At 44.7% G+C, this 23,098-nt stretch overlaps 1 protein-coding gene across 1 annotated transcript in view; it reads right to left on the bottom strand.

Moving 5' to 3' along the window:
* Nucleotides 1-23,098, bottom strand: part of PSME4 (proteasome activator subunit 4) — a 230,265-nt gene that overhangs the window by 184,295 nt on the left and 22,872 nt on the right. The window contains exons 2-3 of the mRNA XM_045009566.1: nt 7,192-7,332; nt 6,495-6,611 (exon numbers count right to left, since the gene is read on the bottom strand). Coding sequence (XP_044865501.1) covers nt 6,495-6,611; nt 7,192-7,332 — 258 coding nt within the window. The remainder of the gene's footprint in view (nt 1-6,494; nt 6,612-7,191; nt 7,333-23,098) is intronic.

The following is a 23,098-nucleotide window of genomic DNA, read 5'->3' as shown; positions in this document are numbered from 1 at the left end:
ACATCTGAGAAGTCCTACACAAAAGAAATAAGACTCCACTTAAATTCACAGAAAAGAATATAAAATGGATAAAGCACTTTTTCCACAGTGAAGCCTTTGAAGTATCTACAGTCCTGCAACACTACCTCTGAGTTCAGTGCAAATCAGCAGTTTCTCTCACCCTCTCCCCAGCAACAGGAATGCATTTTAAGCAGCACTCTGTAGAAGACAGAATTTTGCAGATTTTATCCAGAACTGACAAATTGCCAGAGTCCATAACATCCCTGCAAGGTAAGCTGGTGACTTACTAAACAGTTTCTAATAGCCACAAGAAAAAGAAGAGACCAACCACCTTTTGCAAATAATGGAATAAAGTCAAATTGTCAAATTCTGCTAATACACAAAGACTTTGGACTGAAGTGCCACTGCACTTGAAAAATCAAATTGTTGAAACCTGACAGTTTTCCATTATATTAGATGACAGCAGTTCCACCAGGCAACAAGGAAGGCCTAGATCAGCAGCACTTCTGGATAATTTTATACTAAGCTGTTGAAGATTGACGTTAAAGATTATTCACAGTGTGGAAAATACCACCACATTGCACTCAAGCAAAGGAATTGCAATGGAGAATTTTGAGGCTGGAAAAGGGAAGCAGGGAGAAGAGGAGATGAGACTCATCTACTGATGCCAGAAATCACAGACCTGTCTTGCTGGCCCACAAGTTTTACATCAGATCTTAAGTAAGGATAGGTGAAGATTTTAACCTTACAATCATAGCTTTACAACTCAGGCTAAAAAGAATGAACTAGAGGACAGCAGGGAGACACGAGCTTCGGTGCAGCCGGGCTCCTAGCGGGGAGCCAGGACTCCAGGAGCAGCCTGCCTTCAAGCAGGGAGACTGGGCAGCATCCTGGCTGGGAGCAGGGAACCAGGAGCACAGGAGGCAGCCCAGCTCAGAGCAGGAAGCCTGGGCAGCCATCTGGCTGGGAGTGGGGAGGACTTTCTCGTCAATTTCACAACTGCAGCATGGAGCCATGAAATTGATAAAAATGACAGCCAACAGCTAAGTGTAAACAACACAGTGTCTACAGGGACACTGCATTGCCCTAACTATATCAATATAAGCCCTACGCCTTTCATGGAGGTGGAGTTATGTCAGTGTAATGGGGCACTTACATCAGCGGGAGCAAGGCTGTAGCATGGAAACTGACATAGTTAGGTCAACATAAGCTGCCTTACATCGACCGAACTGTATAACAGACCCCAGGGCAAAGGCTCTGTAATGAAGACTTAAGGAATAACTTCCTGGGGAAGTTTCTTCCTAACTCTTCTTAATAGTTGGCTAATGTCTTGAAGCATGAAGGTTTGTATCCTTTATAAATATCCCATATAAAGTTAACTGTGGATATTACCCATATAAATCTATGATCATTTTTTAAATCCTACTAAACTTTCTTTGATTTTTTTAAACCAGTCCTTCTCTCCTTCCTCATTACAAAAAGTGGACAGACTTGCTTATTATTAGCAGTCTTGTAACGTATCTACCTTTAAAAAGAAAAGCCAGGTAAAGCCCTACCCCTGGACATGTTTTAAATACTGTAGGGTTTATTTTCTTTATGTGGAAAAGGATATATGATCTCTCTAACCTGGAATATCTAACTTTTATATACTCTTCCAAGACTGAGTGTACATTTATTTAAAAATAAAAGGAATTGGTTAAAAGCCTGATATTGTCTATATTTTACTAATTATCAAAAACAGTGAAATACACTGCGAAGTAGGGAAATATAGCCTAGATGAACCTACTATAAGATGGATGCACAAATGGTATGACAACAGTACTCAAAGAGTAGTTATCAATAGTTCAGAGATAGGCTGGAAGAGCATGTTGAATGGGGTCCCACAGGGATCTGTTCTGGGTCCAGTTCTACTCAATATTTTCATAAGTGATTTGGATAATGGGATAGAGAGTACACTTATTCAGTTTTCAGACAATAAGCTCGGAGGGGTTGCAAGTGCTTTGGAGGATATTCTAAATGATCTTGACAAACTGGAGAAATGGGCTGAAATAAACAGGATGAAATTCAATAAAGACAAATGCAAAGTACTACACTTAGAAAGGATTACACAAATATAAAATGGGAAGTGACTATGTAGGAAGGAGTACTGCAGAAAAGGATCTGGGGGCTATAGTGAATCACAAAGTAAATGAGTCGACAATATAATATGATTGCAAAAAAAAGCCTATGTCCATTCTTGGATGTATTAGCAGAGCGTTGTAAACAAGACTCAAGAAGTAATTCTTCCACTCTACTGAGCACTGATGAGGCTTCAATGGGAGTACTGCATCCAGTTCTCAGCACCACACTTCAGGAAAGAGGTAGACAAATGGAGAAAGTCCAGAGGAGAGCAACAAAAATGACTTAAGGTCTAGAAAACATGACCTACAAGGAGAGATTGAAAATCCTGGGTTTGTTTAGTCTGGAGAAGAGAAGACTGAGGGGGAACATAAGTCTTTAAGTACACCTCTACCTCGATATAACGCAACCCAATGTAACATGAATTCAGATATAACGCGGTAAAGCAGTGCTCGGGGGGGGGGGGGTACTCCGGTGGATCAAAGCAAGTTCGATATAACACAGTTTCACCTATAACGCGGTAAGATATTTTGGCTCCCAAGGACAGCGTTATATCGAGGTAGAGGTGTATATAAAAGGTTATAAAAAGGAGGGTGATACATTCTTCTCCTTATCCACTGAGGACCAGACAAGAAGTAATGGGCTTAAATTGCAGCGAAGTGGATTTAGGTAAGATATTAGCAAAAACTTCCTAACTGTAAGGGTAGTTAAGTACTAGAACAAATTACCTAGGGAGGTTGTGAAATCTCCATTATTGGCTAACCCAAGGATGGCCAAACTGCAACTCGCGGGCCGCATGTGGCTCTTTTACAGTCAAAGTGCAGCTCACAGAGCCCCCCCAGGCTCTCCCCATTCTTCACCTGCCAGACTGGGCGGGGGAGAGGCTTAGCGCCTCTGCCCTGCAGCAAGAGTGATGGGGCTTGAGGCTTCTGCCAGAGATGACTCGTGCCTGCTGAGAGTGGAAGACATGTGCCCCCCTCCCAACAGCTTGAGTCATGCCCCCCCAGGCACATACACCCTCTTACCTTCAGTGGTCCCTCCCTGCAGCTCCCAGGTGTTCGCTCCCCATGCAAAGGTAGCAGCAAAGAGCTGGGAGCGGCAGGGAGAGGCCACTGCTTTAGCTCCATGGGGAGAGGCAGCAGCAAAAGCAGCAACTCTCCCTGCAGCTCTCAGCTTTTGCTGCTGCCTCTCCCCATGGCCGCAGCTCCCAGCTTGCTGGCTCCAGCAGCTGCCTTGAAGGGAGGAGGCTGGTAGCACCACAAAAAAAAATAAAAAAATCTGGGGTCACGTGTGACCCCCATGTGTCCCCTTCAGCTTCTGCTCAGTGGGGAAGGGGTCTTGGGGCTTCAGGCCTGCGAGGCACACCTGAAGGGGCTTGGGGCTTCAGGCCTGTGGGCCGTGCCTGCTGGGGTTCGGAGCTTCAGGCCTGTGGTGCCTCCCAAGCCCCAGCAGGCACGCCCTGGCTCTCACACGTCTGAAGATTGTCAGATGTGGCTCAGATGGTAAGTTTGGCCACCCCTGATCTAACCCAGTGGTTTTCAAACTTTTTTTCTGGCAAACCAGTTGAAGAAAATTAATGATGTCCATGACCCAACGGAGCTTGGGATGAGGGGTTTGGGGTGTGGGAGAGGCTCAGGGATAGGGAAGAGGGTTGGGGTGCAGGGATGAGGGCTGTGGGGTGGGGCCGGGAATGAGGGGGTTGGGGTGCAGGAAGGGGCTCCAGGTTTGGGGGGTCTCAGGGCTGGGGCAGGGGATTGGGATGCGGGGTTGGAGCACTGGTTTACCTCAGGTGGCTCCCAGTCAGCTTCTGGGGAGGAGTGCGGTGTCAGAACAGGGAGGGTCTAGCCTGCATTAGCCACGCAGCAGCACAAATGGGACTTAGTAACTTGTTCTTAAAATCCTACAAGCACCTGTCAGAGATGGTCTAGATCAGTGGTTCTCAGCCAGGGATCCAGGGCCCCTTGGGGGGCTGTGAACAGGTTTTAGGAGGGCCACCACGCAAGGTGGGCATTAGACTCTCTACTGCGAAGAGCATAAAGCCAAAGCCCCACCGCAAGGGACTGCAGCCTAGGACACTGAGCCCCACCACCCAAGGCTGAAGCTGAAGCCTAAGCAACTTAGCTTTGCTGTGCCCCCTATGATGTGGGGCCCGAGCGCCCTGCTTCCTACCCCTAACATCCACCCTGGCTTTTATATGCAGAACAACAGTTGCTGTGACACAGGTAGGCCATGAAGTTTTTATTGCATGTTGGGGGGGCCTCAGAAAGAAAAAGGTTGAGAACCCCTGGTCTAGATAATACTTAGTCTTACCTCAGTGCAGGAGACTGAACTAGATGACCTATCAAGGTCCCTTCCAGACTTACACGTCTATGATTCCTCAGAGTAAGTAATACCGTACTGAAATTTCTTTCTGAAGGTTACTTGTATTTTATACTTAACATATGTACAAATGATTTCTACATTTTTATAACCTGTTTTAAAAAATAATTTTCACTAACAAAAATCCATAGAAGCCAAAATTGTCAGGCTGCTAGGCGCATTTGTTTCATACTGCCTTTTCTACTTTTTTTTTCTCCTTAATGTGGTTTCTGGTACCACTATCCTTGCTCTCAACCACTTTCCACAAACTTCAATGTTTTGTAGTAAAGTTAAATTCATTTAAGAGACATGCATTTCTAAAGCTATGTAAATACACATTTTGTGCGTATTCCAAGTAATAATTATTCAAACATTAAAAAAACCTAGTGTTTTACCCTTTGATGTTTGTTGGTTAAAATAATTAGCAGATAGCCATTTTTCTCAGCCACATCACACACAGTATATTTTTCCACAATTAGAAAGGTTTAAATACAGTGCGACATTCTCATAAATAGTGGTGTAATGTTAACATTGGTTTTCCAATACAATTATTTATGCAGAAAGTTACACCTGTGTGACAAGTGTTACAGTCTAACAGAACATGCAGAAGATAACACATCGGCCAGAGCTGAACAAAAAAACATTATCCTTACCACCTATGTAAAACATTAAGCACAAATGTTTTAGGTGAAGACAAGCCTGGTCGATATGAACTGAATGTAAAAAAGAAAGATGTAAAACATGACATGGAAAACAACAGTTCTATCAACAAATATAGTGTAAGAATAACTCTAAAGGCAGAAAATATTTAAATGATCCTGGCAATATTTAAATAATTATCCCTTCATAGACAGCAAAAGGAATTCACTCAAATTTGAAAATTTCAGCAATGTTGCAAAAACACCATATGAGAACACATCGCACTGCATAGTAAACGGGATGCCATAAACTTCAAATCTAGTCAATTACAAGCAAAAGTCAATATATCACCTCCATTTGGAATCCTCCTTCCAATTTTTGTGCTTTTACAGCCCCCCGCCCCTCCAAATTTTCTCTCCCCCGTTATTGTGTGGGTTTTTCACAAAGCAAAGGAAAAACTCGACTCAAAGGGGTAAATTGCATATAATCAGTTTCACTAGGTGTTGGTAATTCCATAACTAATTATATTTTTCCTCTGACTTTTTAAATATAGTAATCCTTTAGGTATTACTTGAAAAAACAGTAGATAAACAATTTTCAAAGAGAAGAGCAAATTTTTAAATTTGGCCATTTCCCTTTAATAATTATATATAGTCTGAAAAAAATATTCTATCAGATCTCAGAGGGAAGTCTTCCCTAATATAATTACATCAATAATTTGGTTGTTTTTTCTTCATGACACACAGATCATAGGCAGGGTTCTTTTCTAAATTTATGGAAAAGTGTGTGTCATTTACAACTATCATTGATCAAAAAACTTTTTTCCTGTGAAAAATTTCAAATGAGAATTTTTAACTCATAAATGGAAAAATTTCAGTTGAAACTGCAGTTTTTATTTCAATTTGGTTTTCAAAAACTTTTTTTTGTCAAAAAGCTCTGAATTTGTTTTTCCTCCTTCCTCCCCCTCATTTCTTTTATTCCTAACTCTTGTTGTGAGATGGAATTAAACAAAGGACATTTCATTAAAAAAAATAAAAATGTATCACTGAAGTTTATTAGACTGTGGTTTATTTTCCCAATGGAAGTAGTTGAAGACGCATCACTTGACATACTTAAAACTGAACTTGATAAAGTACATGAAAAATAAAGAAATATCATAAATAATTATTCACTGTCAGAGGGATGTGCAAGATGATATAATGTCTTTTTTTTACCCTTTATTTCCATGAATGTATAAAAAGTCTGGATATATATTTGTTCGTTTCTGGTATATCAAGATCTAAATATTAAAAAATAATCTTCAACCACATTGTCAGTGTTCTAAAGACCCCTTTAACCAAAGCAATTACTTCAATAAACTACAATAAAATAAAACTTACTTAGGAAACCAATTTAATCCAAGGTGTTCTGTTTTGGAATACAATATCCTCTCCAACATTTCATAAAGTGGTCTCCATGGTAACTCCAAATCATCTCTTGAAAGAAGTTCTTTTTTCCTAATTTAAGAAATGAAGTGCACTTTGGGATTAAACATTCTCCTTACCAGCACTCATCATACATTAGAATACCTAAAAACTGAACAGCAGAAAGTTATTTGAACATATGTCTTTTTTCCACAATTACTACTAATGACATGTCAAACACTATTCACTTACAAGCATTCTTTCTGGGATTCAAGACATTCATAATGTCTCTACAAAAAATTGCCAAGTGCAGTTATATTACTCATTAATAAATACTTTCAATGACATGTGACACACGCATCCCTTAATAGTTCCTCTTAAACTTTAGTTCTGAGACCATATTATTTTTGGAGCTCTCCATCTTCTTATAGGATTTCTATAGCAAGAAAAACAAAACTAACATATGATATTTAGCTATTTGATCAATATTGAAATCAAGCCTCAAAAGGGACCATTTTTCTCAAATTTCCCTCCATTATCAAAGATCTCTGCAGGGTAAGAGGAAGTGAAGTAATTTGTATGATGCAGTTAACTATACTGTAGGTCAAGGATCAAATGTTCTATTTATGGATATAAATATTTAAGTAGAAGAATGTTAGCAAAATGTACTTACTTTAACAGGTTTATCAATAGACGTGCAAATCCTTGCATCATGCTGATCTCCAGCTTTGGAATTGTTACTAACTCGTACAACAACTTGATAAAAAGCACATGATCTTCTTTGCTAAATTTTCTCCCATATAATCGGATATACCTAGAAGCAAAACATAAGTCAGTGTTGTGCGCTGAGCATATACATCCTACCAAAGAATTGAGCCAGTCCCCATCTAGGAACCTTACTGTGCAACCAGGAGGACCAAAATAAAAACCACCCAAGAGTTTTTGCAATAAGCACAAAGTCTGGTCAATATGCTACACAAAGAAAGAAGATCCTGATGCAGGCAACTAGCTGTGCAAAGAAAGGAACTGAGGCAACTGAGGACCACATGATCCTTTATAATTCCTGCTCCAAGTGTTCGGTGCCAAATAAGGGCATTCATGCAGCCCCAATGGGCACTGCTTTTTTCAGATAGTTCCTGAAGCTCAGGAGCAGCAAGGGTCATATCCCACAAGAGGAAATATGCATAGATCACCTCAAAGAACACGACATCATTCCAACAAGTTCCACCATTCCTATTTTTTATTTATATATATATATTTTTCCTGTAACAAAACAATCTATAAAAGCAAGAGCCAGTATGAGAATATTCATGGCCATCTGGAATGGATACATCCCAGAAGGTCATGGATACTGGCTCACTGAAGGGACAGCAATCTAGGTAAAATGTCATCCTGCCACAGAAGAGTAAAATGCCCCTAACCTCTCACTCAGAAAAGTTGATGACAAGTGCAATTTCTTGTATTTAATTAGTATAAGGCAATTCACGTTTGTTCTTCCTCCTACTCCTCCAGTGTCTATCTCCCTTATCCCTCACCAACACTGGTATGATGGGCTGCAAGCATGTATCAGCATGGGCAACTGTGATGACCAAAGAGAGCATGCATTAATCTGCATGCAAGGGATAGTTAAGAGAACAAGTGAAGGTATGATGGATGGTGGTGGGGTCTGAACGGGTGCACTTTCTCTGACACATTCATGCTTACTCGCTTTCTCTACCCACCCACTAAGAAAGAAGCATGTGGGAGAGGAGTCCTAGGGGTCAGCAAGTTGGGGAGGGAGGAAAGGAAGTTCTGGGAGCATTAAGAGAGAAAAGCGGAGAAAAGCAGGGAAGTACTCTCAGGTAGCTGGTAAGCAGCTGCTAGAAGCAAGGATGGATTGGAGGCTGTTCTGGCAGCAGAACATGAGGTCGGGGAATAAGAAGGGGGTGAGGAAGCTGAAGGACTGTGGAATGGTGTTGGAGGCTATATGAGGTAGCTGAGCTCTGGCAGTGCTGTTACTTGCTGAGTCAGCAGACAGGACTGACAGTGAGGCAACCACCTCCCAATGCCTTCCCCTAATGACAGGCCTGACAGAGATGCAGCACTCAGACTGGGAGGAAGATCCAATCCAGAAACCACATTTTTCAGTTTATTTACTTTATACATATGCACCTGTGATGATTTGGGGACGCTACATACAACTTATGAATTCTGGTTGATTTTAAATAAGTTTTTATGAAGTTGTTGCTATGAAAAATGCTGTACCATGGAATCCATCTCTAGCTATGCATATCCACCATAGGCTAACAGGACCTGGCATGTACCCACAAGATAATGGACAGGACATAACTTTACCAACTGTGCTTTGACCAGACAATAGATATACTAAGAAGGTTTGCTGGAGCTAAGTGAAGATACTTCCTCCTACTTGTGTGTAGGGAGGAGGGAAATGAAGATAGGGAAAGTTACCAGCAGTAGGACAAAAAGGAAGACGTGACAAACCAGAAATTTAAAAAAGTCTGGGAAGTAGGGGGAAGATGGAGACACACACAGGATGTGTGGGGTGCAGGAGAGAGGAAGGAAATGGACCAACAAAATTCAGAGAAATTGAGCTGGGGAAGAAGGCTCTATATTTCAGAATTGAAGCCATGCACTGCAGCAGAAGGTCCCTGGATGTCCCAGATAATTAGGGCCCTACCAAATTCACAGTCCATTTTGATGAATTTCACGGTCACGGGATTTTAAAACTTGTAAATTTCATGATTTCAGCTATTTAAATCTGAAACCTCACAGAGTTGTAACTGTAGGGGTCCTAACCAATAAAGGAGTCGTGCGGGGGTCATAAGGTAGAGGCGGCTGCGGTGCTGCTACCCACCCTTACTCCTGCATAGCTGTTGGTTGTGGCACTGCTGTCAGAACTGGGTGGCGAGAGAGTGGCAGCTGCTGGCTGGGAGCCCAGCTCTGAAAGCAGGGCTGCCCACAGCCAGAGAGTAAGGATGGCAGGGTATGGTATTGCCACAGTAACTTCTGCGCTACTACCTTCAGAGCTGGGCCCTTGGTCAGTGGCCCCCACTCTCTGGCCTCCCAGCTCTAAAGGCAGCAGCGCAGAAGTAAGAGTGGCATGGTATGATATTGCCACTCTTACTTCTGCACTGCTGCTGGCGGGGCGCTGGCTTCAGAACTTTACAATGTGATTGTAAAGCATGTTTTGACTTGTTAGTGCATATTTAAAAAAAAAAAAACATTTAAACAATGGCTCAAAAAGGCTTTAAAAATTACTATTCTTGGTAAGGATTTTTGCCAAGTATCTTGACATACAAAGGCTTTACCTTCGCTACAAAAAAGTGTTTTTACCACAGGATAACTAACATGCATAGCTATTCTGATGTAAACCCCCTAGTGGAGACAAGACACTGTAGTTTTTGCCACAAGATACCCTGGCAATGTCAACACTATACTCCACCTGTGGTTCATCTCGCCTAGGTACCTCAGTGTAAAACTAGTGCCTTCTCTCCAAGGATGTTATGCTGCCAGACCGGATGGAAGGGGGATGAGGGGAAAGCAGTGGACGTATTATTCCTTGACTTTAGCAAATCTTTTGATACGGTCTCCCACAGTATTCTTGCCAGCAAGTTAAAGAAGTATGGGTCGGATGAATGGACTATAATGTGGATAGAAAGCTGGCTAGATTGTCGGGCTCAACGGGTAGTGATTAATAGCTCCATGTCTAGTTGGCAGCCGGTATCAAGTGGAGTGCCCCAAGGGTCGGTCCTGGGGCCAATAATGTTCAATATCTTCATTAATGATTTGGAGGATGGCGTGGACTGCACCCTCAGCAAGTTTGCAGATGACACTAAACTGGGAGGAGTGGTAGATATGCTGGAAGGTAGGGATAGGATACAGAGGGACCTAGACAAATTAGAAGATTGGGCCAAAAGAAATCTGATGAGGTTCAACAAGGACAAGTTCAGAGTCCTGCACTTAGGAAGGAAGAATCCCATGCACTGCTACAGAATGGCTAGGCAGCAGTTCCGCAGAAAAGGACCTAGGGGTTACAGTGGACGAGAAGCTGGATATGAGTCAACAGTGTGCCCTTGTTGTCAAGAAGGCTAACGGCATTTTGGGCTGTATAAGTAGGAGCATTGCCAGCAGATCAAGTTACATGATCATTCCCCTCTACTCGGCATTGGTGAGGCCTCATCTGGAGTACTGTGTCCAGTTTTGGGCCCCACACTACAAGAAGGATGTGGATAAATTGGAGAGAGTCCAGCGGAGGGCAACAAAAATGATTAGGGGGCTGGAGCACATGACTTATGAGGAGAGGCTGAGGGAACTGGGATTGTTTAGTCTGCAGAAGAGAAGAATGAGGGGGGATTTGATAGCTGCTTTCAACTACCTGAAAAGGGGGTTCCAAAGAGGATGGATCTAGACTGTTCAGTGGTACCAGATGACAGAACAAGGAGTAATGGTCTTAAGTTGCAGTGGGGGAGGTCTAGGTTGGATATTAGGAAAAACTTTTTCACTAGGAGGGTGGTGAAGCACTGGAATGGGTTAGCTAGGGAGCAATCTCCTTCCTTAGAGGTTTTTAAGGTCAGGCTTGACGAAGCCCTGGCTGGGATGATTTAGTTGGGGATTGGTCCTGCTTTGAGCAGGGAGGTTGGACTAGATGACCTCCTAAGGTCCCTTCCAACCCTGATACTCTATGATTCTATGATCCGTCTAGCACCTGAAATATAGGATGAAGCTACACTCCAGCACTTCAGTATCTACACAGATTTTTATTTCTGAACTTTTTCGAATTACAGAGGGGTATCACTTGCACCCCCAGTGATACAGTCTCTGGGCTGGCTCCACGGCAAGCACTGCCGACTCTGCTCACTCCCCAGGGCCTTTGTCTCTGCCAGGGCTATCAATGCTGTGCCTTGGCCACCAGTAGGGGGCACACAGCTCTCTGAACATCCTGTCTGCTCGCCAGGGGCAGAGCTGCCTGAGCTGGGCAGTAGGCTCTGCTGAAGCACTAACCATGGGATGCAGGGGTTCACCGGGAACAAGCAAGGCAAAAACAGCCTGCCAGAAACTTGCCTCCATGGATTCTGGAGGGATTGCTGGGTTCAAGGAGAACAGGAGCTCCTGGGAGACAAGAAGGAGCTTCCCTGGGCTTGGGGAAGCAGAACTCACTGGGCTCAGGGAGGGATGAGGGTATTGCTGGGTTGAGGCCACCTCACAGCCAGGCCAGTCCCTGCCTTTTGTAGCTGGGCAGGCTCCCAGAGCCAGGAGCTTCCTCTTCCAGGAAGACCCCATTGGGAACAGGCTGGGCCCTGGGTAGGGGGTGGCAGTTCCTGGCTCAGCTGTGCTGTGCCACCATTGCTGGTAGTGGAGCAGATACTGCAGACTGAAGCGCTGCCAGGAGGCTCTCACAGGGACTTCATCAGCTGCCACCTCACTGGCTGCTACCCACAGCACAACCAGGACTGAGTGGTCCAGAGCCCTGTCACCAACCTGGACACCCTGCTGGGGAGATCCAACATCCCTGACAGATTAAGTACTCCAACCCATCCCCCTGACCTCTCCTTGTAGACCTACCATGGGGACCCATTCCCCCATCCATCTCTTGCTGGCCCACCCTGTCCTCCTAATCCATCACACAGACCCATCCCTCATCCCACACCATGTCCCAGCTCCCCTCACTCTGCAATCCCATACACTTGCATCAGAAGCCATCTCTCACTCTCTGCAGGGCCAGTGTTGGCCCTTGCTGCAAGGGAGGGAAGTGAGGGGGTTCGTAAGGCCGGTAGGTGCTGTGTCTCTGGCAGGCGGTACACTGCCTGGGGCCTGGCCTAGTGTTTTGAGTGGGTTCAATGTGGGGAGGATCTGGCTGCCACATGATTTTGTGCTCATTCATCACCTACGCCCCACAAATAAGCCCCAGATAAGGCCACCCAGCCAGACACAGCTGCTTGCAGAACTGCTAAGCAGGAGCCCCAAACACACTTGAAACCAGTGTGGGCATGTGGGACTGGCTGGGCTCCTAGGGAGTTTTTCAGATGGTGCCAGGACCCCTGTCTGGGCAGCCATACCATGCTCCTAGGGCTGAGGGTGAGGTACATGGTGAGGTTACACAGCCGAGGGGCAGGCAGGGGGTAAGGCGAGCATGGGATGCTTACACAGCCAGGGAGGTGGGAATGGCAGGAGAAAGACAGAGCACATGGGGAGAGGTTAGCATCACGGGGGGTTGGGGGAGTCTGAAGGAGCTGCATACTCAGAGTGGCTTTGTGGTGCCATATTGTTATTTGAATGCTGTGACCAACATTAAAGGCTAGTGCAGGGACAGGGCCTAGGACCAGATTAAGCCCTGCCAGCCTGCCATGTCACCCACTGTTTTGGCATGGAAGTTGGCCCCAGCAGGGTGATGGGAACCAGCACCCAAGCCAGGCCTATGCCACGTCAGGCACCTGGTCTGGTGTTCACATGCGGAACAGACTTGCTGCCTTTCAGAGGAGATCTCCCTCAGGCCTTGTCCGTGCTGGCCACTGCATGATGCTGCCATTGTCCCATGGCACTCGAGATGGGTGGGCAGCCAGGCAAGCCATTACTGCCAATTGCTCTCTTGTGCCGGTGAGGGTGACCCTGCTGCTGTGTATAACTGGAGGAAGGTGAGGGAGGGAAGAACTAGCAAGTGTCCCCATACAGTGAATCTCTGCCCACCCAGTGATCATTTCTGCTGGGCTCCAGCACTATAACATTTAGCACTGCATCACTGCCTGTCTCCCCTATGTTCTTACAGTAAGACAGCTAATGCATGTTACTTATCTCATTGTAAAAAACCCCACATACCTAACAAAAAACTTTGAAGGTACTGCTAATATCATTAGGGGGAAAAATACATTTTTAAAACTGTAAACTATATATGTAACAGAATCTTATCAAGTCACCTCTGACACTGCTAGAAGGAATGCTTCTAGATTTAACGTTTAAATAATCCTATGGGTATCACTCTAACAAGAAAATGAAATTTATAGTTAAGGGGAAATGTGCGGTGAAATCCCAGACCCAATGAAGTTAATAGCAAAAATCCCATTGATTTCAATAGGAGCAGGACTTGACCCCCACAAATTTAATTTTCCCTATTTAAGTAGGTATTGCAGCATTGTCTGGATGCATCTTGGAGGTGAATGCCTGGCTGCAAAGATGGTGTCGCCAGGAGAGCTTCGGCTTCCTTGACCACAGGATGCTGTTCCAGGAAGAAGAACTGCCTAGCAGAAATGGGGTCTGCCTACGGAGGAAGGGGAAGAGCGTATCTGGATACAGACTGGTTAACGTAGTGAGGAAGGCTTTAAACTAGGTTCGAAGGGGCAGGTGACCAAAGCGCACAGGTAAGTCAAAAACAGAGAGACCTGGGAGAAGGGTCAGAATTTGCAGGGAGCATGGGCTCTTATAGCAGGAATAAAGGAGAGACAAGTGGAGGGAGCAGGAAACAAATCAATACCTTCTATACTAATGCAAGAAGTATGGGGAATAAGCAAGAACTCCTCGAAATGCTAGTAAATAAAAGTATCAGAGGGGTAGCCGTGTTAGTCTGGATCTGTAAAAGCAGCAAAGAGTCCTGTGGCACCTTATAGACTAACAGACGTTTTGGAACATGAGCTTTCGTGGGTGAATACCCACTTCTTCGGATGCAAGTAGTGGAAATCTCCAGGGGCAGGTATATATATGCAAGCAAGAAGCAGGCTAGAGATAACGAGGTTAGTTCAATCAGGGAGGATGAGGCCCTCTTCTAGCAGCTGAGGTGTGAAAACCAAGGGAGGAGAAACTGGTTTTGTAGTTGGCAAGCCATTCACAGTCTTTGTTTAATCTTGAGCTGATGGTGTCAAATTTGCAGATGAAATGAAGCTCAGCAGTTTCTCTTTGAAGAACCAATCCATGCAACAAACCTCGATGTCAACTCTGCCCACATATTTACACCAGCGACACCATCACAGGACCTAACCAGATCAGCCACACCATCACCGGTTCATTCACCTGCATGTCCACCAATGTAATATACGCCATCATATGCCAGCAATGCCCCTCTGCTATGTACATCAGCCAAACTGGACAGTCTCTACGGAAAAGGATAAATGGACACAAATCAGATATTAGGAATGGCAATATACAAAAACCTGTAGGAGAACACTTCAACCTCCCTGGCCACACCATAGCAGATCTTAAGGTGGCCATCCCGCAGCAAAAAAACTTCAGGACCAGACTTCAAAGAGAAACTGCTGAGCTTCAGTTCATCTGCAAATTTGACACCATCAGCTCAAGATGTATTAGCAGGAGTGTTATAAGCAAGACACAAGAAGTAATTCTTCTGCTCTACTCCGCGCTGATTAGGCCTCAACTGGAGTATTTTGTCCAGTTCTGGGCGCCACATTTCAGGAAAGATATGGACAAATTGGATAGAGTCCAGAGAAGAGCAACAAAAACGATTCAAGGTCTAGACGATTGGGGAAGATTTGAAAAATTGGGTTTATTTAGTCTGGAAAAGAGAAGACTGAGACGGGGCATGATAGCAAGTACATGAAAGGTTGTTACAAGGAGGAGGGAGAAGAATTGTTCTTCTTAACCTCTGAGGATAGGACAAGAAGCAATAGTCTTAAATTGCAGCAAGGATTAGGGAGGTTTAGGTTGGACATTAGGAAAAGCTTCCTAATGTCAGGGTGGTTAACCATTGGAATAAATTGCCTAGTGAGGTTGTGGAATTTCCAATCATTGGAGATTTTTAAGATCAGGTTAGACAAAAACCTGTCAGGAATGGTCTAGATAATACTTAATCCTGCCATGAGTGCAGGGGACTGAACTAGATGACCTCTTGAGGTCCCTTCCAGTCCTATGATCTCTGCTACATCCAGTGGCAATTTGGCAAATGAAAGAGTCACATAGTAGTGGGGAGGGCCAGAGAAAGAGGAGTAGTACAGTGTGACACCTTCTTGAAGGTGTGACACTCAAGTAAAAAAAATCCTAAACAATACATTTTAGAGTCCTCCCCTTCTCAGCCATATACAAGAGAACAAGACACCTCTGTTCACCATATTCATGATTCAGGAGGTGAACCAAGACTGTAGCATGCGCCCTCTCTTGCAGGCCAACATCCAATTCTATGCTAGCTTTCCCAAAGAAACTTGCAAAAGAAAGTGCCACAGAACACTATCAGCTACATTTGAAGTCTTTAAATTGAGTAATTTACAGACACAGTTAAGCTGTTTGTCATATTCCCCTGGGAAAGTTTCTGAGTCCATAAGCTTATTCATTACCAAGGCAAAAATGAAATAGTTCTTCATAAGTATCTTGTTAAGTAAGTTACCTCCACCAAGTATGCTTTCACAATATTTGAGGAGCCAGTATGCATGCATATGGCAAGGTAGGAAAAGGAAGGAGAGAGGGGAATAAACTCCAGACACAGAGGAATCCCTCCACATGCCGTCAATTTTAACATTGTATTACTCAGTTTCAAATCACTCAGGTTTTTGGCATGGCAAGCTATACGAGCATCGCCACACTGTATTACAGAGAGAGATCTCTCATGTCCGCTAATCAGAAGCTGCTAAGATCCACCCAGTTTATGATTTCACACTGTGCTTGAGATTTGGATCCCCCGAGTCCATATGTCATTAATGTCCTTTCCTGATCCAATGGTAGGCTGCTACATAGTGCACTGTTCTCTCTGCTGTCTCTCTCCTTGCTCATAGGGTTAGGAACAATTTTTCCCTCCTCACTTTTTTATAAGAAGTCTTAGAGATTTCCTCAAGTTACTATGAATTCTTTCTTCCACTCCCTCATATTTTGGACATCGGAGTATAAAGTGCCCTCTGGCTCAATCCTTCTGTCGCAATGGTTGCATAATTACTCCTCTCTAGACTTGGTCTGTGTCTTGCACCTTCCAATTTCCATCTCTAGATTACAATTATTGAGACTGCATTTGGCAAGAATCTGCCACAGGTTTTTCACATATCACTGTAGTGAAATAGTCTGCTAATGATAGTTCTATGCAGGGATCTGTAGCAGTCTAGTTTGTTGCTAATTTTGATTTGTTATTCTCAGCAATATATTGCTGTTTTTTATGCTGGTCTAGCATCTTGAGCATTTTTTTGCTTGTAGGAAGGGGGGTTATTTGCTCCACTGGTCACAAGTTTAAGCTGTTAGCCCTGCAAGAGGTAACTGTACAGGACCAGATCATGTTTTCATATGGATTTCAGTTTTGATCTGCTAGTGCTTTGCAGTAAAGGAAGTGTTGCCACTTTAGCTAAGATTGCATTAAAGCTGTACCTGAACTATGCTGTGTCTATTGCAGCATCACCATACATCTGTCATTGCACAGAACTTCGCTTGATCTCCTTGCTGCACACAAGCTTTTATAAAGCTGCCTTTGGTTAACCTAGAAGTGACCTTTAAAATGTTTTTAAAGAAAAGATTACTTGGTAACACAGAAGTCTCCCTCCATCTTCCTCACAATAATTTGGTAGCTAGACAGGACTTTTAGCCTTTTCCCCGCCCACCACCAGCAAAACACAAACATAAGTACTGTGGAGGCATCATGATAGGAATCTACATGTCCAGCAACATGGACTCATCTTGCCTACACATAGACGTTCCATCAGTTAATCTAAAATAGGTTTAAAAAAGCAATTTAAACCATATAAAACTCTGTGTGGCTACAATTCTGATTTAATCCTAGTAAGGGCTTGTCTACACTTGAAACATTACAGCAGCACAGCTGCAGCTGTGTCGCTGTAGTGCTTCAGTGTAAAAACTAACTACACCAACAGGAAGGGTTCTCCCATTGGCATAGGTAATCCACCTCCCTGAGTGGCAGCAGCGGGGTCAACAAAAGAACTCTTCCATCAGCCTACACCCAGGGACTTAAGTTGGCTTAACTACATCAGGTAGTTGGGTTAATCTAATTTTTTATTGTAGACCAGGCTTAGTTTTACTAACAAGCAAAACTGGTACAAATCTGGTTTAAACCAAATTACATATCCACACAGGGGTTTGCACCAGTTTAACTAAAGAGATTTAAAAACACAGCTTTAATTAAACTGTGTGTGTAGATAGACCAGGCCTCCCTCCAATCTCTCCTTGAAGGGAATGATGCTACAAAGCAAGATTGAGGACAAAAGGAGGGCCCGAGTTTAGTGGGCCGCCTCACCCAAAAACTTGGGAGGGCAAAAAGGAGAAATATTGTTCAACAGACGTTAAGCCTTGCTAATCTCCTTCTATAGTAACAAAAGCATTTATAGCAAGCTTTATAAGTGTAACCCTTCTGCCCACTCTGAGTTGGCAGCAACAAGGGCCGGGTTCAGTATCCAGGGGTTCCGTTTCAATAACACAATGCAAAACCGGCTCGAGCCCCCACCCAGTGACCTGGGACAATTACCTACCACCCCCCCGGGCGCCTCCAGGAGGCAATACTTCCCCACTCGCAAGCACAGAGTCCGAGTGTAGCAAAATCCTTTTAATAAAGGAGGGAAACAATGCGGCATCACGTTGGAGAGACACCACAAACAGGACTATACACAAACCATAAGCAAAAAACCCACCTCCAAGTACATTTGGCACTGTCCTTTCCCCCTTATTGTCTTAAGTCCAATAGCCCCAAAGTCCAACAACCCAAGAGTCTCTGTCTCTGGTCAGTGCCACCCCAGAGTTCAAAAGTTTATCTGCAGAGTTTTACCCCCCCCCAGCCTGGGTGGAAATGGGGGGGGGGCACACACAGGGTGTTAAGGGACACCTTATGTGGGCCAGGGCCGACTGCCCCGCTTCTCCGTGGAGTTCTGCTGCAGCCTTCACCACGACTGGCTCCACTCCATCAGCTATGCCGCTCCTCCAGCCAACCCGTGAACCGCATCAGCCGTCCCCGCGAACCACTCCACACTGCTCACTGTTCCACGGGCTGCGCCAATGTGCTGCAGACTGCTCCGCTCTGCCAGCCGCTTAGCGATCGATCTTCAGGCTCCCCCACTCAGTGATCTCAGCTCAGTAAGCTTAGCTCTTTTAGTGATTTCAGCTCTTAATGGTTTCAACTTGTAGTAGAGGAGCTGCAGTGCCACCTTGGCCCAATGTGAGCTCAGGTCAGCAGCCTCCAGATGGACTCCTAAAGGATTCAAAATTAGCTCTACTCTTTAACAGTGGAGAGAGGAGGATGTGCAATTGGTGTTCCAGGCCCTCAAAAGGGGCCCATACCATCAGGTACACACACCAGTCCCCAGCCTCTCTCCCCTCACTGGGTTTTGGAACCCATGTCCCTTGTCTAGCAAGTACTATTTAATGTAACATAAGAACATAAGAAAGGCCGTACCAGGTCAGACCAAAGGTCCATCTAGCCCGGTATCTGTCTACCGACAGTGGCCAATGCCAGGTGCCCCTGAGGGAGTGAACCTAACAGGCAATGATCAAGTGATCAAATGTAGGTTGAGTCATTTCTGTCATAAAGCAGTCTCATAGTTCCTCATTCACATAATTAAGGTAACAGCACTTTTTTTTCCTTCCTGCCCCAATAACAAAGAAATTGGGGATTCCACAGTGTGAAAATAACCATCCCATGCTGCTGTGTGTTATGCTAAGTGGAGTGGGTTTACCAATGCAAATGCACATTCCAAAAATTCCTTTGTCCACTCCTCATAATGTACCACCAGATGTCAGGGTAGATCTCATCCTGACTCTGCTTACATCAGTAAAGAGCTGCCTCAACAAATATCTACCACAGGTAATGTCTTAATGCCAATCTACTTCATAAAAATAAACCATTTTTGGAGGAACAACTTGAAGTTTAATCAGTTTTAAAGACTGATTTAAAAGTAATTTCAAGGTACACCTGCCAATTTGTGGTATTAGACGTATTTTCCTTTTTTTTTTTAATTCTCTCCTGTTGAGAAGATCCACACATACAGCAAAAGATGCCTATTTAGTGAAAGATTGAGACTTAATTTGAAAGTACTTATGTATAGTCAAAGTAAAGAAACTGGAAAAAATATGTATTTTTCTCTAATCTTTCAGTTATAGTAATTTTAGGTTTCACTCAAAAGTAGATTTCTTAGTTGCCAGCATCCCTTTAAATGTGGCTGTGGCCTCCACATTACACATATTTTCCTCTAGTAACAAACTACTGCAGTTTCAACTTCCAAAACTGATATCTTTACCTGCACTATTGCTCTATTTCTCTCTTTGTACAATGAATTAAGTCTGCCTTTGGCAGCAGAAACACACATGATTTATAACATGACTTATGACATTAAGAAAATATTCTTTCCTCTTAAAATAGCCTAGTTTCATTTCAGGGGGAAAATGTCATATCTCATAAATAATCCATTCAACTTTGTGTGCAAGCAAGAACAAAAGAGTTACATCGACTGTATTGTGTCAAAAAAAATCTGATACCAAAGATCACAAGTTTAATATAAATATGTTAAATTGTTCAAAAAAAGGTTTGAAAAACCTTCTTGCCCACTCACCAATAGCGGAAGGGAAAATTTCCTGGCGGGGGCACCCACCATCAATTTATGCAAAATTTAAGCTTCTATTTAAATAAGTTATTTTCAGCCATAAGAGATATGAGTGCATTTGGATCACATTTGGAAAGTTAAAAGATGCAGTGATGCCCACAACTTGAAAAATCCGCTCACCCAGGTTTGTAGAAGCTAATGCGTCATTAAAATAAAATAAAAGACTAAAAAAGGTATGTGGCTTTTATGGTTGCAAAGAAAACCTTCCAAACATGAACCAATGCAGTGAATCAAGTCCACGGACAAACAGCTCCAAAGACAAACAAGCAGGTAGACAACGTGGGAGGAGAGTTTGAATACCATAACATCAGTTTAGCTGGGGGGTAGCCCGGCATTAATTGGTGTAGTTAGGGGGAAATGAGCAGCAAGATTTTTTGGGAGCACAGAATTCAGCTAGCAAGAGACAAGATCTTCAGGCTTACTCTCTTCTTTTGCTAGTCAGAAAGAAGGCAAGTGTGTCACAGTTCCCTCCCCACTCTAAACTCTAGGGTACAGATGCGGGGTCACGCATGAAAGACCCCCTAAGCTTATTTCTACCAGCTTAGGATAAAAACTTCCCCAAGGCACAAATTCTTCCTTGCCCTTGGATGATACGCTGCCACCACCAAGTGAATTAGACAAAGATCCAGGAAAAATACCACTTGGAGTTTCTGTTTCCCCAAAATATCCCCCCCAAGCCCCTTCACCCCCTTTCCTGGGAAGGCTTGACAGTAACTAAGGTAAAGCACAGACCAGACCCTTGAGTTTTTAGGACACTAAAAACCCCAATCAGATTCTTAAAAAACAGAACTTTATTACAATGAAAAGAAAAAGCAGCACCTCTGTAAAAATCAGGATGGAAGGTAATTTATAGGGTAATCAGATTCAAAACACAGAGGATTTCCCCTCTAGGCAAAACTTTTAAGTTACAAAAACAGGGATAAACCTCCCTCTTAGCACAGGGAAAATTCACAAGCTAAAACAAAAGATAATCTAATGCATTTCCTTGCTATTATTTACTATTTCTGTAATATTAGATGCTTAGTTTAGCTATGGCTTAGGGCAGTGGTCCACAACCTTTTTTGTCTGGCAGGCGCCAGACGACGAGCCACGGAGGACCGTGGCGGCAGACGAGCATCCACTGAAATTCCGCTGACAAGCAGCAACATCAATAGGCGTCGCCGCCGAAATGCCGCCAAGTAGCATCATCCAGAAGCATCAAATACCACCAAAAATCGGCGTCATTTCAGCGATGAGACCTCTGGATGACGAAGCTTGTCGGAGGCATTTCGGTAGATGCTCGTCTGCCGGCCAGTACACGGGCGCACTTAGATGCCCCGGCGGGAATCATGGCGCCCGCGGGCATCACGTTGGGGACCCCTGGCTTAGAGAGATGTATTTTCCTTACCCTGGTTCCTTGCTGACCCGGAGAGAACACAAAGGAACACAAAACAACACCCCCCCCCCCCACACACACACACAGATTTGAAAGTATCTTCTCCCCTTATTGGACCTTTTGGTTAGGTGCCAACCAGGTTATTTGAGGTTCTTAACCCTTTACAGGTAAAGGAGGGATTAACCCTTTACAGAGTAAAGAGGGATTTTATGCTAACCTTAGCTGTATGGTTATGACAGAGTGGCTCAAGATACTAGTGGATTTCAGCATGGTGAGTAGACTTAGTCCTTGGACTAGCAACTATTGCGAACATATTTCAAGCCCTTGTGATGTTTTCCTGAGTCTGCATTCAGTTCCGATTTCTCTGCTGCTGTTACTCATAACTAAGGCTGCGAGTTTGTCACAGAGGTCATGGAGCTGAGGCAGTCTCGGGCCTCTGCACCCTCTCCCCCACACTCCCAGCAGCTGCAGAGTTTGGGTGTGGGAGGGGGCAGGGGGTTGGGGCACGTGATGAGGTGAGGTGGGTTCTGGGTGGCGCTTACCTGGGGGGCTCCCCGGAAGCGGCGACATCCTCTTCACTCAGCTGCTAGGCAGAGGCATAGCCAGGCAGCTCTGCTGGTTGGCTCCACCCAGAGTGCTGGCTTTGCAGCTCCCATTGGCCAGGACCGCTGCCACTGGGAGATGTGAGGGCGGTGCCTGCAGGTGGAGGCAGTGCGCAGAGCTGCCTGGCTGCATCTCAACCTGGCAGCTGGGAGTCCCCCAGATAAATGCCACGCAGAGCACACCTCACCCCGCCCTGTGTCCCAACCCCCACCCACACAAAAACTCTGCTGCTGAAGGGTAGGGGAGGCATGGAGCCAGGTAAGGAGCCTGGCCACTAGCATCCCCCCAGCACCAGCAGGTGTCCTGGGCCACGCACCACCACCCATACCCCCTCCCCGAGCAGCCAGGCTGCCCTCCCCAGCACCCGCAGGACCCCCAGGCAGCCACACACACTCCCTCCTCCCCCACGCCCCGTTTTATTCACTGGTATTTTTAGTAAGTCATGGACAGGTCACAGGCTGTGACTTTTACTAAAAATACCCATGACTAAAATGTAGCCTTACTCATAACTTTACCAAGCAGCAACAGTGTGAAATTATTACACTAGTCAGTTTTGCTGCTGTTATATAGAAATCTGTGAACAGCTGTGAAACTGTCATTAATCATGTCCGTTTCAGACAGCTGCTGCTTTTGCAAGGTCACAAGAGCTAGGAAACACTGGAAGGGGAGCTAGAAGGGTGTGAAGCTTCAAATGTATGGGATACCTACTATCCAGAGGCTAGTACAAAAGATGGAGTCCCTAAAGCATAGTCCAAAGACAACAACATGGTAGAAATGCCATGTGGGGGCAGTGAAGCTGGGCTTCTCACTTAGGCATTACCACTGGGCCTCAGTCTTTCATATTTACTACAGTAACTCCTCACTTAAAGTTGTCCCGCTTAACGTTGTTTCATTGCTGATCAATTAGGGAACATACTCATTTAAAATTGTGCAATGCTCCACCCTTACGTTGTTTGGCTGCCCGCTTTCTCCACAGCTGGCAGCCCCCCTACATCTCCCCTCTCCCCACAGCGCCTCCAGCCCGCCGGCAGACCCTGCAGATCAGCACCTTCCCCCTGCCTCCCGAATGCCGCAAGCCAGCTGAC

The sequence above is a fragment of the Mauremys mutica genome, chromosome 3 (assembly GCF_020497125.1).
Source record: "Mauremys mutica isolate MM-2020 ecotype Southern chromosome 3, ASM2049712v1, whole genome shotgun sequence".
Classification (NCBI taxonomy): Eukaryota; Metazoa; Chordata; order Testudines; family Geoemydidae; genus Mauremys; species Mauremys mutica.
Note: the sequence above shows the minus strand (reverse complement) of the source record. Positions and strands in the feature narration are given on the sequence as shown.